General features: G+C 37.1%; 1 protein-coding gene across 1 annotated transcript in view; it reads right to left on the reverse strand.

Moving 5' to 3' along the window:
- Nucleotides 1-17,205, reverse strand: part of LOC149786028 (E3 ubiquitin-protein ligase rnf213-alpha-like) — a 374,561-nt gene that overhangs the window by 39,027 nt on the left and 318,329 nt on the right. The window contains exons 79-81 of the mRNA XM_089978102.1: nucleotides 15,762-15,912; nucleotides 3,729-3,903; nucleotides 1,303-1,403 (exon numbers count right to left, since the gene is read on the reverse strand). Coding sequence (XP_089834228.1) covers nucleotides 1,303-1,403; nucleotides 3,729-3,903; nucleotides 15,762-15,912 — 427 coding nt within the window. The remainder of the gene's footprint in view (nucleotides 1-1,302; nucleotides 1,404-3,728; nucleotides 3,904-15,761; nucleotides 15,913-17,205) is intronic.

The raw sequence follows: 17,205 nt of genomic DNA on the forward strand, positions 1-17,205 counted from the left end.
ATCTATAAACATTGAATTTATTATTTGGTTGTATCTATAAACATTGTATTTATTATTTGGTTGTATCTATAAACATTGTATTTATTATTTGATTGTATCTCTACACACTGAATTCATTATTTGATTGTATCTATATACACTGAATTTATTATTTGATTGTATCTATACACGTTGAATTTATTATTTGATTGTATCTCTACACATTGTATTTATTATTTGATTGTATCTATACACACTGAATTTATTTGATTGTATCTATACATGCTGAATTTATTATTTGATTGTATCTATACACATTGAATTTATTATTTTATTGTATCAATACACATTGAATTTATTATTTGACTGTATATATATACATAAAGGCAGCAACTGATAACAATGGACTTGTGTAATAAAAATAAAGGGACTATGTGATGGATGTAATTTTATTTTTGGCACTTAAATATGGGTTTTGAAAATAAATATATGGTTTCAAATAAACAAATGCATGATTTACCTATTACAAAATCACAAAAAATAAATTGAAGTAAAATTTATTCAGCAATTATTTAAAATAGTTTTAAAGATAAAACCTGGAACAAGTGAAATAGATCAGTTGCAAAATTTCCATTATTGTAACTATTATTATTATTATTCAAAGCTGCTTACTGTGCATTTCTTTATATTCGAGTACTGATTACATTCATTTTTAGCACATTTGTCTTTAGATTTTGTTGTTGTTGATACGGACATGTTAAATGAAAGTTTGTTTGTTGCTTTACAGCACAGCAACACAAGTACGTAATTTAATGCTGAGGCAATCGGAGTAGACTGCCTTGCCCAAGGACACACCATGGCTGCTAACCTCGGCTGGTCCAGTGGTAGGATTCAAACCTGCACCGTTTCATGCACGAGTCCAGCATATTAACCACTGAACCACCAAGGCTATGCTTAGATGAAAGTAGAATGCTAATTATAGACAATGCAGATGATGTTTGTTTACAAGTGGCACACAATGGTTCCCATAAGGCTCAGTGCTGTATAAAAAATGGACTCTTCCAGAACTCATGACAAACATCATGGATTTCATGTAGACAGACCAGTCAATTTCGACATGTGCCAAATGAATGGTGTTGCTCTGTATGTCAATATGAATTATGTTTAAATCATTTGTGCATGAAATGAATTTGGTAATTTTAGCTACATTTCAAGATGGTGACATGAAAAATCAATGAGAAACAGATGTGAATATCATTCATGCTGATATGCAGAATGAACTATAACTCCATCTAAGTTGGCATAAATACATCCCCTTCATACCTGTAATGTTGGTGCCACAAATCTTTCAGAAAACTTCTTTTCCCACTCCTGTCTGCCTTTTTTAGTTGTCAATCCACAGAGTTCATCAACAAGTGTCTCATCTAAATACAGGATTTTTTAAAATATGAGTTGCATTTACCTTGCCTTTCTTATGAAAGAAATTGGACAGATTTTTGCTTTCAATTAAAGCTTTGAACTAAATAGAAGATATTAGATCATTTTTGCTTTGCTTCAATACTCAGTAAAAATGGGAATGTTAAAAAGGCAATATTTTAAAAAAATGTATCTATGGACATTGCCTCAATTCAGAACTACAATTTCCTTGAGCTATGTGTAACCAGCTACTACAGTGAATATAATATTTGTACATGTCTAATAAATGCACACCCATCTTTTGGCTTTAAATGTATCCATATCACAGGTATGTATCAAATGTATCCATATCACAGGTATGTGTCAAATGTATCCATATCACAGGTATGTATCAAATGTATCCATATCACAGGTATGTGTCAAATGTATCCATATCACAGGTATGTGTCAAATGTATCCATATCACAGGTATGTATCAAATGTATCCATATTACAGGTATGTATCAAATGTATCCATATCACAGGTATGTGTCAAATGTATCCATATCACAGGTATGTGTCAAATGTATCCATATCACAGTTATGTGTCAAATGTATCCATATCACAGGTATGTATCAAATGTATCCATATCACAGGTATGCGTCAAATGTATCCATATCACAGGTATGTGTCAAATGTATCCATATAACAGGTATGTATCAAATGTATCCATATAACAGGTATGTATCAAATGTATCCATATCACAGGTATGTGTCAAATGTATCCATATCACAGGTATGTATCAAATGTATCCATATCACAGGTATGTATCAAATGTATCCATATCACAGGTATGTATCAAATGTATCCATATCACAGGTATGTGTCAAATGTATCCATATCACAGGTATGTGTCAAATGTATCCATATCACAGGTATGTATCAAATGTATCCATATCACAGGTATGTGTCAAATGTATCCATATCACAGGTATGTATCAAATGTATCCATATCACAGGTATGTATCAAATGTATCCATATCACAGGTATGTGTCAAATGTATCCATATCACAGGTATGTGTCAAATGTATCCATATTACTGGGATGCCCCAAATGCTATAATGCAGTTAAAGAGAAAAATTTTTTATGGTAAAAGCCATAATTCCATAAATTTTATTGAAAAACAGTGAAAATCAAACTTGACCTAAGTTGTCTTCCTACTGCATGTGAATTCAATCCACACAGTTCTTCAAAAGTTACTGAGTGGAAATTTAAGGGTCATGTTCCAAGTCAAACAAGGGTCCACAACTCCACATAACTTTGCTTAAAAAAAAAGAAAACTGATTCTTACCCTGGTCATTTTAATCTAAAGCCTTGAATGAAATGTGATTTCACTCCATTAACTCTGGTAACAGTTATTAAGTGGAAATTAATGTGATGGATGTTACATATTGTGACAGAATATCAAGACAAATAGGCTACTTACTGCCAAGGCAATTGGAGTAAAAGGCCTTGCCAATGATGATATGCAATGACAGCCAATCCAAGCTACTATAATGGTAAAATATGAACACATGTGGGTGGGCATGTGTAACACTGCATCCCCCTCCTCCACAGATATGGAAAAGACATACTATACAGTCCAACCTGTCTCAGGCAGTCATCTCAACAACAATAGTAATTTTTAATTATTTAACAGGTCACCAGCAAGGCAGATTTGACTGCACTTCAAATCTGCAATACAGTGTCATATATATGTATATATGACAAAAAAAACAATGTTTACTTGTCCGACTAATGGAACTGTTGGTTTTGCTAACATTTTCTAGCTTTAATAAAACACCTGATAAAGAATTTATAACTGAAAAACATGAAATGAGATAAGTGTACTAAAATTTGTTAGTATTTATGCTTCCATATCAATCACATATTCAAGTGAATACATAATTACCAATGACTGACTTGTTACCTCTATGCCCTTCCATCATGCCAGACAAAATATTGAGCATATGTACCTACCTACTCAATTACAGCATATATAGAATTACCAATGACTTACTATCTCTATACCCTTCCATCATGCCTGACAAAATACTGTATGTATCTACATATCTAATCAATTACAGCACATACAGAATTATCAATGACTTGCTATCTCTATGCCTTCCATCATTCCAGACAAAATACTGTGTATATTTATGTACATATCTAATCAACTACAGCATATATAAAATTACCAATGACTGACTTACTATCTCTATGTCCTTCCATCATGCCTGACAAAATACAATGCATATATGTACCTAACTATTTAATTACAGCTTATATTGAATTACCAATGACTGACTTACTTTCATTATGTCCTTCCATCATGCCAGACAAAATACTGTGCAAAGTAATGAAGACATCATCCAAGCTTTTGCCAAGAGCTCTGTGAAGGTCACCAAGGTCCTGTTCAATATGTTGCCATAGAAACTGGGGAACTATGTTATTAGCTATGTTTGGCTTGATAAATTCACTCACAGCCTGGAAAAGAAAGATGTAGGTACTCACGCTAATCATGTATGAATCATAAAGTCGGCGCAAACAAGATACCACTATTCCAGCTTGTTAAAAATATGTAGCCAGCCTGATCAATTTGTTAAAACTGGGGGTGGGGGGCATATTATAAGACAAAAATGTCCTTTAATAATAAGTATTTGCCAAAATTCTTAATGATCAAAGTGAAAAGGTGACTGGGCTGATCATCAAGCATGGGACTATTATTGCATTAATATGGTAACTGGAAGAAACAGTTATGTAATATGACATGCTAATGAATGTGCTAAATGTGGAACTAATGGTATTTGGAAATTTTGATAAGGAGTTATATTCTTCAAGTTATATTAGACCATTAGTGACTTATTGGAAAATGGTCTAAATTCAGCAGTGGAAAGAAATTAAAACATCTCATCTAAAACAATTTTCAACTGATTCTTCTCTCATATCTTGATACTGATCTTGATTAGTCTGGTACACTGTTAACATGCATGTGTGTGTGTTTTTGTGTGATTAACATAGCTTTAACAATTTTTCAGTCATATCACTACAATGTCTGCTAAACCCTAACAAACTAAACCCCAATGTAAGCAGGGATCACACTGGGCTTAGCCAATATCACAAATTACGATATTTTACACTTTTTGGCAACAAAATATACCATCTAGTGATCTTTTTGGTGACAACATTTTTGGCTGTCAAAAACTGTATATACAGTCTTGGGTATGGAGTTGAGATATTCAAAGGCACCATGACTGGAAGCCACAAACTTGGATATAAAATTGCACTGGAATCTATTGTTACATAAACAAATCCTTTGTTCACATTGACAAACCACCCTAACACTGCATTGTTATATCATAATCTGCTTATGCTGATGTCTGGCCTTAGTACTCTCTGCTGTAATATAACCCAAATAGTCATGCTACCTGACTAGCTACAATCAACCACCTCTGAAATCAGGAATGGGAATAATTACAATCTACCAGATGATGGCAGTTTTTTCTTTTTGAAAAATGTACAAGACAAAATAGTTTTGCTGAAACTTTAAAGAAAACTTATTACCTTTGAAGCACTGATCATTCTGTATATAATATACTAAGCAAATGAATGAAAAAATGATGTCTCTGTCAATGTTCAACAATTATTTGATTTTGCCGCAGCAATAACAAACGGGCATTTGTTTGTCCTTCAAAACGCACCTTTAGAGGCGCCTTCAATAACACATGAATCTTCATAAAAGCAGGCTAAAGAACTTTCATCAAAGAAAGTCAGCAAAAAACTTGAACTAAAGCATTCATTTTTTTAGTGATCAGAACATATTTATTGTGCCAAGAAAGTTTCCATTTGCAACATAAAAAGGTTAATGCTTATGATCGCTACCAATGGAAGTTTAAAACCCCGATTAAAGTTTCAATATTTTGAAACCATATATATCTGGCTGTCAAGTTAAATGAAGGTGGGACATCTCGCAAGAATGTGAAACTTTTTAATTTGTTCACATGTTTTCATTCCCCTATGAATAGCCTCATCCCCTTAGTAGCCTTGGCATCATGGTAGTTGTCTCTGGCTGACTAAAATTTAAGCCAATTTAAGTAAATGTACATGTAACAACTATACAACACGTGCTACTAGGATAATAAATATCTGAGTGAATTATTTCGGAAAACGTGTTTGTGTTGAAAATGGGATATCAATCAAACTAGGACTATTATATATATATATATGTGTGTGTGTGTGTGTGTGTGTATGTGTGTGTTTTAGTTGTGTTTTCTAATGGGATTTGACTGATACATGAATTTTCTAACATATGATCTAATACTCGAAATCATGGAATTTTCATATGCATGTATATTATTTAAAACACTTTGGAGTCTACATGACAAATCTAAGTTGTCAATATACAAGTGCATTTCAGACTAGTTGTCTTGATTTAATAATAGGTCATCTCTTAAAATTTTCACTTGTATGCTAAATTTCAATTTATTTTCAGCCACCCCCCTGTTACTAATCTAAACGTCCACTTATGTCAACAATATTACCTTGGTCCCAAGGATGTTGAGATAAACAGATAGTACTGTATTAATGAAAGTGGCAACATCTTTTTAAAACTGGCAAATAAATATCGATGTTGGCCTAATAAACTAATAAAACCCGTGTTAGCTCAACCCTAATGAAATCCCTGTGCATGCTAAACTTAACAAAATCCTTGTGCAAGCTAAACCCTAACAAAATCCATATGCAAGCTAAACCCAACCAAAATCCTGGTGGAAGCTAAATCATAACTAACAAAACCCCTGTACAAGCTAAACCCTAATGAACATTATGTGCATTATTGCTTTATCAGTAAGTGTGAATCGGCATTCAAAATAAAATATTGAATAACATTTAATAAAACAAGCCAACAGATTGATTAGGAATAAAATGGGTAATCTAGCATTATTAACTTTTCTCATCATATGGACTTTATACACAGCTTCACTTTTTGTTTACTGCATTTGATACATTGTAAAATTTTGTGGACACAGTTGATTATTTCTTAATATAATCTGCTTAGGTTGATATCTGGCCTGAGTACTGTATGCTGTGAGATCTCAGCTTTTCTTTTGTTGAAATTTCTGGTAGTCGAGGTCAACCAGATATAATGAATCTTTTGGACAAAAAAGTGTTGGACTCATGGCCACTCGCTAGTAATTAATATTTTAGACTGAACTTTTTATGCAGTGGGTAAATAAAATTCTTCTTCTTTTCACTCAGAGAATGAAATGCTTCTTCACATCTCACATTTTCTACTGTAATCCCTGTTGGTCTATCCAACAGTCATACTACCAAGACTAGCTATAATCAACCAACCTTCCAAGGCAGGAACAGTAACTGCATAGTAACAATTGGCCTAATTCTTTTTTTTTCGACTATACCCAAGCGAAATAGTTTTACTGAAACTTCAAAGAAAACATTACTTTTGAAGCACTAATCGTTCTGTATAAATACAAAGCAAATGAAAAAACGTCAGTCTCAATGTTCTTCACTTATTTGATGTTGCCACTGCATTAAGAAATGGGTGTTCATTTGGTCCTCCAATTAGCAGTGCTTTGGCAGTGACTTTAATAACACATGCACACTTCAACAAAGACATTTGACTACAATCTCCAATAAAACACAGAACCTTTCATCAAAGGAAGTCAACACCAAACTTAAATAACAGAAATGGAATCTAATGGACTGTTGCATTTTCCAAAGTGACTGGAACACATATATTGTGTTGTGAAAGCTTCCTTTTTTGCAGGAAAAAGGTTTTACTACCAATAGCAGCATAAAACTCAAATTAAATTTCCAGTCTTTTGAGAGCATAGATATCTGACCATCAAGTCAACTGAAGATGGGGTATGTTGCAAAAACGTTTGTTAAACTTTTTAATATGTTCACATGCTTTCATTTTCCTATGAATAGGCTCATCTCCTGGGTAGCTTCTGCAAAATAATACTGTCTCCAGCTGACCAAAATCTAGGCTAATTTAAGTACATGTACATGTAGCATGTAAACAGCTATAGCCATGTGCTACTTGTGACAATATCACAGTGAATTGTTTAGTGACAATCAGATATAGATGAAATTATGGCTACCATGTTTTTCATATATGTTATTTGTGTTTCCTAACAAGATGTAACTGATACATGAATTTTACAACATGTGATCTATATCTATACTCGAATTCATGGACTTTTTATATACAAGTACAGTACTTAACTGATTATGGATTACAGAAGACAAATGGAAGTTGTCAACATACAAGTGCATCTCAGACTAGTTGGTCTTCATTTAATGAAAAGTACATATCTTTGTACCAGATTCATTACTCCCCTTTCCCCCCCCCCAATTTTTAAGGTACATGAATCATTTCGTCAGCCAAATGAGCTGGATGGTTATAACACAGTTAAGTCTATAACAAGGTCAGGTTCTATGGACCCCAACTACCGTGTTATAATGGGGTCACCCTGCATTACTATATACACATGCTGTCTCTCTCACACACGTAATACAATCAGATCAATTTAGTAGACCTTAATGTGCCAATATTAGTATACACACATGCTGTCTCTCTCACACACAATACAATCAGATCAAGCTAGTAGACCTTGATGTGCCAATATTAGTATACACACATGCTGTCAGTCTCTCTCACACACAATACACTGAGATCAACCTAGCAGACCTTAATGTGTCAATATTAGTATACACACATGCTATGTGGTGTAAGGGGTGCTCATGGAGGGGTAGTACCTCTGGTGGGAGTAGCAGTCGTAATCCCTTGGGGGTAGCTAGTCCACCTTTGGTCTCCACTTGGTGCTCAGTTCTCACCTGTGGCTCCAAGAAGCTGTAGCATGTGCAGCAGCCACACCATGGGCAATGGCTTTGACTGACTTGCCAAACCAGGTTGAGGATAACTGATGGGTCTCAAACGCCTGATGAGACAGGGATTGTCACCCATTGCATGTAAGGACTGGACCCAGTGGACTGCACAGAGGAACCACCAGCTGGTCAACAGGCAGGAAGGCAGATCCAGCAAAGCGATGTGACATGCTAAGAGCAAGGCAAGACACATAGGATGCCTTGGTCATCCACTGCATCCAGTCTTCATTCCAGCTTCTTGACTATGTCTTGCAACTGGACAAAGTGAAGCCTGGACAAGAGAGTGAGGCTGATGCAGAAAACTCTTCCTCACTTTAATCCAACTCACGCACAAGTCATTTATGTCATCACCCATGCCCAAATCATGTGACAATTGGCAAGCTGCGATGTGGCAGATGTGGATGCACTGGCAGCCATAGTGGTGGACCTACATGCAGGCAGCTCAGGCCATATGGTCATCTTCCATTGATCTGAAGCAGAAATGGTTGTCAGCAGCTGTCTGAGTGACTAAGCAGACCTCTTTAGGATAGCGCTGCTTACCTCCATAGCCTGAGGAAGGGGTTAGAAAAGGTGCCCTACAAAAAGCCTGCTTCATCTACCCCGACCAGCTTACGACAGCTGGAGGGAATCCCATTCTTGTGGTCGAAACACAAAGAAAACTCAAACGGTTCCACTCACTCTTGGTGCGTGGAACATACGCACTCTATTGGATCGTGCAGACGCTGACAGACCAGACAGAAGAACTGCCCTGATTGCAAGAGAACTTGCTTGCTACAAGATAGAGATAGCAGCCCTCAGTGAAACTCGCTTGGCCGACGAGGGCCAACTGACTGACGTTGGAGCTGGTTACACCTTTTTCTGGAGTGGACGTGGCACCGATGAACGTCTTGAGTCTGGAGTTGGATTCACTGTCAAGTCGAGTTTGGTGAATAAGCTCTCCATCTTACCAAAGGGAATTAATGACTGGCTTATAATGCTGAAGCTACCCTTGCATGGAAAAAAGCAAGGCACACTCATTAGTACTTATGCACCAACCATGATCTACTCTAAGGAAGCCAAAGACAAGTTCTACCAGGATCTGGAAACTCTGATTGCTTTGGTACCAAAGTCAGATAAGCTGATCATTCTTGGTGATTTTAATGCCAGAGTTGGCATGGACCACATCTCGTGCAAGGGAGTTTTTGGCAGACATGGAATTGGCAACTGCAACAGCAATGGACATCTGCTCTTGAAGATGTGCACAACATATGATCTCCTGATCACAAACACCATCTCCCATCTGCCAAACCATAATAAAACAACTTGGATGCACCCACGGTCTAAGCATTGGCATCAGATCGACTACATCTTAGTCCATAGGAATGACAGGTAGGATGTCCATGTGACCAAGGCCATGTGTGGTACTGACTGCTGGACAGACCACAGGCTACTGATTTCCAAGATGACTCTTAGAATTCAACCTCCCAGACGTCCACAGGGAATTAAAGTCCCAAAACGACTCAGTGTCTCCAGGCTGAAAGTCTGCAATACTGAGCAAGCTCTGTCTGAAGCTCTGACAAGCCAGCTAGAAACCACAGACTCTGATACCAACAATGTAGAGAAATGCTGGGCAGCCTTCAAACATCTGGTGTACTCTACTGCATCTGAAACCCTTGGCGTCACTGCACAAAAGCACCAAGACTGGTTTGACGAGAACTGTGAAGAAATACAGACACTGCTAGAGGAGAAGCATAATCTCCATTGTGCATACAACTTCGACCCTAAGTCCGCTGCAAAGAAAGATGCCTTCAGCAGCGTCCGCCAAGCTGTGCAGAAGAAACTGCACGAGATGCAGGACCCATGGCTGAGCTGAAAGGCTGATGATATCCAGTCCTTTGCAGACAAACATGACATGAAGAATTTCTGTAGTGCTCTTCGTGATGTTTATGGCCCGGTAACATCAGGCACAGCCCCACTCTTGAGCCCCAATGGCAGTGCTCTCATAACCGAGAAGGAGAAGATACTGGATTGCTGGGCGGAACACTTTGACAGCATCCGCAACAGACTCTCTTCCATCAACGATGAAGTGATCAACCATCTACCCCAGGTGGAGATCAATGATGGGTTGGATGACCCTCCAACAGTGCTGGAAACTCATAAGACCATTGAGCTCCTGTGTAGTGGGAAAGCTCCAGGAGTAGAATCAATCCCAGCTGAGATCTACAAGTCTGGTGGGCCTAAGCTAGTGGAAAGACTAAGAGAGATGTTCTGTGGGATGTGGAAGATGAAACACATACCCCAAGAATTCAAAGATGCATCCATCATCCTCCTTTACAAATGCAAAAGCAATTGCCAATCTCGTGACAACCATAGAGGAATCTGTCTACTCTGCATCGCTGGCAAGGTCCTCGCCAGGCTACTGTTAAACAGACTCACAGAACACCTTGACCATGGCCTACTGCCAGAAAGTCAGTGTGGCTTCAGAAAGGAGAGAGGCACCATCAACATGATCTTTGCTGCCAGGCAGATGCAAGAAAAGTGTCTTGAACAAAATGTCCAGCTATACACCACCTTCGTGGACCTGACTAAGGCATTCGATACTGTCAGCTGGGAAGGCCTTTGGAAGATCATGGCCAAATCTGGATGTCCAGAAGCCTTCATTGATATGGTGAGGCAGTTTCATGATGGCATGCTCGCCCGAGTCCAGGACCAGGGTAACTAATCTGAACCCTTTGCAGTTACGAATGGTGTGAAACAAGGATACGTCTTAGACCCCACTCTCTTCAGCCTCCTGTTCTCCGCAATGTTGATGGATGCTTTCAAGGACAGAGATGTTGGAGTAGGTCTCTGATACTGTCTGGATGGGAAGTTGTTCAACCTGAGGAGGCTTCAAGCCAAAACTAAAGTCCAAGTTGAGAACATTCGCGACCTTTTGTTTGCAGATGACTGTGCCCTCAACTCCAGCATGGAGGCAGGCATGCAACAGAGCATGGACCTTTTTTTCCACAGCATGCTCTGACTTCGGACTCACCATCTCTACCAGCAAGACCGAGGTTCTGTATCAGCCAGCTCCTGGAGAAGATTACCTGGAACCATCCATCACTGTCAATGGCCAAAACCTCAAAAATGTAGACAGGTTTGCATACCTTGGCAGCACCCTCTCACAAGCAGTCCAAATAGATGATGAGGTCAACACCAGGATTGCCAAAGCCAGCATAGCATTTGGCAGACTCTGCTCAAATGTCTGGGATAGGAGAGGTATCAAGTTTGCCACCAAACTCAAAGTCTACACAGCGGTTGTTCTCCCCACCCTCCTCTATGCTTGCAATACATGGACTGTGCATGGCTGCCATGTTAAAAAAATGAACCACTTTCATATGAGCTCCCTGAGAAAACTACTGAAAATTAGATGTCAGGACAAGGTACTGAACACAGAGGTGTTTACTAAGGCCGACATGACAAGCATCCACACCGTGCTGTGCAAGGCACAACTCCGATGGGCTGGCCATGTTGTCCGCATGCCGGTAGAATGCCTACCTAAGAAGGTCTTCTATGGAGAGCTACACCAAGGCAAGAGATCTCATGGTGGTCAAAAAAAGAGGTACAAGGACACCCTCAAGGCTTCGCCAAAGAACCTAGGCACTGATCCTGACAGCTGGGAGAGTGTTGCTGCTAACCAATCTGCTTGGCGCAGTCAAGTCAATACTGGTGCAGCAGCCTTTGAACAGAACAGAGTGGTGGACACAGCTGAAAAACATGATCTGCGCAAATCCAGGAACAGCAGTTCTGCAACTCCCAGTCAGCAACCTGTACAACCATGTCCCCACCGCAACAGACTCTTCCGGGCCCGGATCGGACTGATCATCCATCTCTGGACCCACCCCCAGTGAATCAATGACATTAAATGGTCCTCATCGACACTGATGGATGAACATCATCTTCATCAATACAATCAGATCAGCCTAGTAGACCTTCATGTGTCAGTATTAGTATACACACATGCTGTCTCTCTTTCTCACACACAATACAATCAGATCAATCTAGCAGACCTTAATGTGCCAATATTAGTATACACAGATGCTATGTGTCTCTCTCTCACACACAATACAATCAGATCAAGTTAGAAGACCTTAATGTGCCAATATTAGTATACACAGATGCTATGTGTCTCTCTCTCACACACAATACAATCAGATCAATCTAGTAGACTTTAATGTGCCAATAATAGTTTACACAGATGCTATGTGTCTCTCTCTCACACACAATACAATCAGATCAAGTTAGAAGACCTTAATGTGCCAATATTAGTATACACACATGCTATCTGTCTCTCTCACATACAAAAAACAAGATCATTAGACCTGACAGCAGTAATAACACAAATAACAAGAAGTGCTAGTTACACAACGGCAGCAGTGCTCTTTGTAAGAAAATGGCAAACCTCCTTTGTTGGAAAATATTTGAAATTAATGTCTGAGTTTTCCTAAACTGGTTAGCTAACGTGCTGAAAGTTTACAAATGCAATAAATAATGTTAACTCCATGAGCTGAGTGCATATTAATCAATAGCCTGAGTCAGTTATATTTTTAAGCAATTCCTTATTAGTTTGGTCTGTTTATCTGATATGATGAAAATGGTGCCAACATTTTATGACTTTTTTCACTACAACAATGAAAACCATATAGACACACAGAAACATACAGCAGTCACTAAAAATAAGAAAAGATGGCCATTCAAACATACATTAAAAACAGCAAGGTATAAGTTCTTGAAATGAATGTACAGTGTGACCCTGCTATAGCATGCTCTGTTATAACACAAATTCGGATATAACACGGCCATGGTGTGTCTCTCAAAATTTCATATGCATGTATTTTTCTCGTACACAAAAATTATATTTCTTAAAAGTATGAAAAAAAACATAAAAAGTTTATTATCATTTTGGGGAAGAGATTGCGCATGAAAAATACAAGACGATTGTTTGTGTGTCTCCTGAAATTTTATAAGTATTTTTCTCGTACATGAAAAAAGGTTTTTTCTTTCTTAAAAGTACCAAAAATAATGTGTAAAAAGTTTATTCAGTGATCACGCAGGGCATTTCCAATGTTGCAAATTGCATTTTATTTTTGGCGGCAAAATATACCATCTGGTGATTTTTTTCTTTTATTGGCAACATTGTTGGCTGTTTAAACTTGTAAATACAACCATTGGTTTGGAGTGGAGAAATTCAGAGGTCCCATGAATGGTAGACGCAAACTTGATACAAAATGCATTTAAACTTGTCTATTGTTACATAAACAAATTCTTTGTCCATATTGACAAGATATCATAACAGTGCAATGTTATATCATAATCCACTTATGTTGACATCTAGAATGAGTACTGTATGTTGTGAGATATCTGCTTTTTTTGACATTTCTGGTAGCAGAGATCAACCGGACAAGGCATTATCTCATAATCTATCTTTTGTCAGATTTTCAGCTGCTCATTAGAAATTAATATATTTACATAGACTGACATTTGTATGTGGATGCTAAGTAAAATTCCTCTTCTTTTCATTCACAATTATTATCGATGTACTGAAAAGTCAATGTGCTTCATCATTCATTATGTGATTGTGCTATTTTTTCCCACTGAATTCAGACCAATGTGATCTGTGACAAAATTATGGAATATCTGAAATTTCTGTGTGTGCATATTTTTTATGGAATCACTTGTAGATTCAATGTATGTGATGAGATTCGCGGTGAGTACACAGTGTTGATACTCTGTTCATGCTATACATTAGATATGTACATATAAACAGTATACACGTATGTACAAATGCATGGGTCTCTGAATAAAGTAAAATATTCCATATGCCTTCTGTTTTCACTACAGGAATATTTCTCATTTAATATGCATTGATTTAAGATGGTAACTGTGCAAATGAAGCACATATTTTTGCGCCTGCATTTATTATCTACCCCTGCCTCACAATTATTTTTGGGTACATGCACCATTGTCTTCAGCTAACTGACCTGGTTGTTTATAACAAGGTTCAATCTATAACATGGTCAGGTTCTATGGCTCCCAACTACTGTGTTATAGCAGGGCCACACTGTGCTTATAAATTTTGAAACTGTGTGTAACACTAAATGAAAAATGGATAAATATCTTCTAACGCAGAAATTTATTCTAATGTTGCTGACTGCATATTTTAAGAAAACATCTGTTTCACAGTCTATATTTCATATCAAAATGCATATTAGATGGCACATAAGGATCATCTCCCTAATACTGAAAGTCTTCAGATACTTTCCATCAAAGTTGGTGAAATGATGATAAGTAGGTTTTTGAGACAAAGTTGTTAACATTCTATACTATTTCTAGCAAAGGCAACCTTATTCAATGATGGATTTGGTATCATCTGTATAAATTTGAAAGGATGTCAAGATAGAATATGTCAAATCAGGTCAATTCTGATGAGCAGTTTTTGAGAAGCTATGAAAGATTTTTCTATTTTTAGTAACATCAGCCATATTTGATGGTTGATCAGCATCATTCGCATTAGCTTCAAAGCCCTTTATGCAAGAATGCTGTCAAATTTGGTCAGATTCTGTTCAGTGTTTTTTGAGGAAAAGATCTTAGAAGTATGTTTGATCCATTGTTAGTAATGATGGATATCTCTGGCAGTTGATCAGAATCATTTGTACAGACTTGTAAGGCCTTCATGCCAGAATGCTTTCTATCAAAACAAGCTAAGCAGCTTCTGAAAAAAGCTGTTTAAAGGTTCTTCTACCTATAATCATGATGGCCATATCTGATAGTTAATTGGCATCATTTGTACAAATCTGAAAGACCTTTTTGTAGGATGCTTTTTGTCAACTTTGGTAAAAGACGTAGGAAGTTTATAGTTTTAGTAACAGTGTCAATCTGATGGCATATCATCATCATTTGTACAAATCTGAAAGCCCCCATGGCATGATGCTTACTGTCCACTGATATCATGATCATTTGTACAAATCTGACCGCCCCCTATGGCATGATGCTTACTGTTCACTGATATCATAATCATTTGTACAAATCTGACAGCCCCTATGGCATGATGCTTACTGTCCACTGATATCATTATCATTTGTACAAATCTGACAGCTCCCTATGGCATGATGCTTACTGTCAAAATCCGCTGATTCATTTCTGCAAAGTAGTTGGAAAATGTTTCAACTTTTAGTACTGGTTGCCACATTTGCTGGCAGATTGGCTATATTTGTAAAGTCTTTAAATTCTTCAATGCCAAGATGTTTTGGCCAGATTTAGTCAACATTCTGTTGAACCATTTTTTGAAAAGCCATTCAAAGACTCTTATTATTATTATTGTTATTGGATATTTTTCTAATTTTTTCTAATTATGGCGATTATTTATTGCAGACTTGTATCACCTTGCTTTCTTACAGCCAGATGAGCTAAAAACTGACCAGTGAATTGATGTTGGCTCCTAGCATCATGGTGAGATGGGTCAGAAGACGAATGATGCCACAGTAAGCAGGAGTAAGAGTTCTCTCTGGACCTATCTGTGTCCTGTTCTCAGCACGGCCCAGAATGTGTCCAGTTTCTGTACGGTCCACACTGCAAAAAGGAAATAAAAAGAAATATTAGGAGCAATTTTTAGTATTGAATATCTACGGAACATATATTTTGTCACAATCTACAAATTGTTGGTAAATAATAAATAAATGTAATAATTTCTTGTGGTCTTTAATTTTGTGCCAATTTATTTGCAAAAAATAAGCTAAAACTGAATCAATGCCAAATGAGCATTCTATACACAAGACAATGGTGATGAACACAAACCAGGTGGTAGATGTAGGTCACAGTGACCCACATAAGGTACATACTCATACAGCTCTCCTTTATTATAGCAGTTTAGTTCATTATAACCTATTTTTGAGATCTATATAATGGATTCATTTAAGCTGGAAATCAGTGTTTGTTTCTAATTACCGACAACATTATTCTGTAATTGTCAGCTACTGGGATCAGTAAAATGCCTATGATCATGGATTGCAATTGTCATCAAATGGGATCAACTGGCTGAACTAGAGCTGAACTGGCAATTCATGATCATTGGCTTTTTACTGATCCCAGTAGCTGACAATTGCAATCCATGATCATAGGCTTTTTACTGATCCAGTAGCTGATATTTGAAATCCACGATCAAAGTTTTTTTTACTGATTCCAGCAGCTGACAACTGCAATCCATGATCATAGGCTTTTTACTGATCCCAGTAGCTGACAACTGCAATCCACAATCATAGGTGCTTTTAACTGATCCCAGTAGCTGATAATTGCAATCTATGATCACAGGTTTTTTACTGATCCCAGTAACTGACAATTTCAATTCACGATCATAGGCTTGTTACTGATCCCAGTAGCTGACAATTGCAATCCATGATCTTAGGCTTTTTACTGATCCCAGTAGCTGACAATTGCAATCCATCATCATAGGCTTAGGAATGTGAATATACAGAGGTATTTACAAAACCAGGTGCCCCAACTTTCAAAAACATTAATAATAATGCTTGCAGACATGTGGATTCAAACATAACAAAATTTTAATTTTCAAAAGGATAATCCTTCTATTGATATGTGATAAGCAAGAAAACTAGACTGCAATTATATGGTAAATACATGTTATTATATTTTATATAATAATAATAATAATAATAATAATAATTATGATGATGATGATGATGACTTTTATTTAATGTGGTGACACAATTTGTCACAAGGAACTAATCCTCCTTGTGCCCCTTTATTATTTGACTATTTACATACATCGTACATAATTGTACACTCATTAAAAAGAAATTTTTTGAAGAGCAAGCAAACAAGGAAAGAATGTAAGTAATAAAATGAAAT

This window comes from Sinohyriopsis cumingii, chromosome 12 (genome assembly GCF_028554795.1).
Source record: "Sinohyriopsis cumingii isolate HCF-2022 chromosome 12, ASM2855479v2, whole genome shotgun sequence".
NCBI classification, from domain to species: Eukaryota; Metazoa; Mollusca; class Bivalvia; order Unionida; family Unionidae; genus Sinohyriopsis; species Sinohyriopsis cumingii.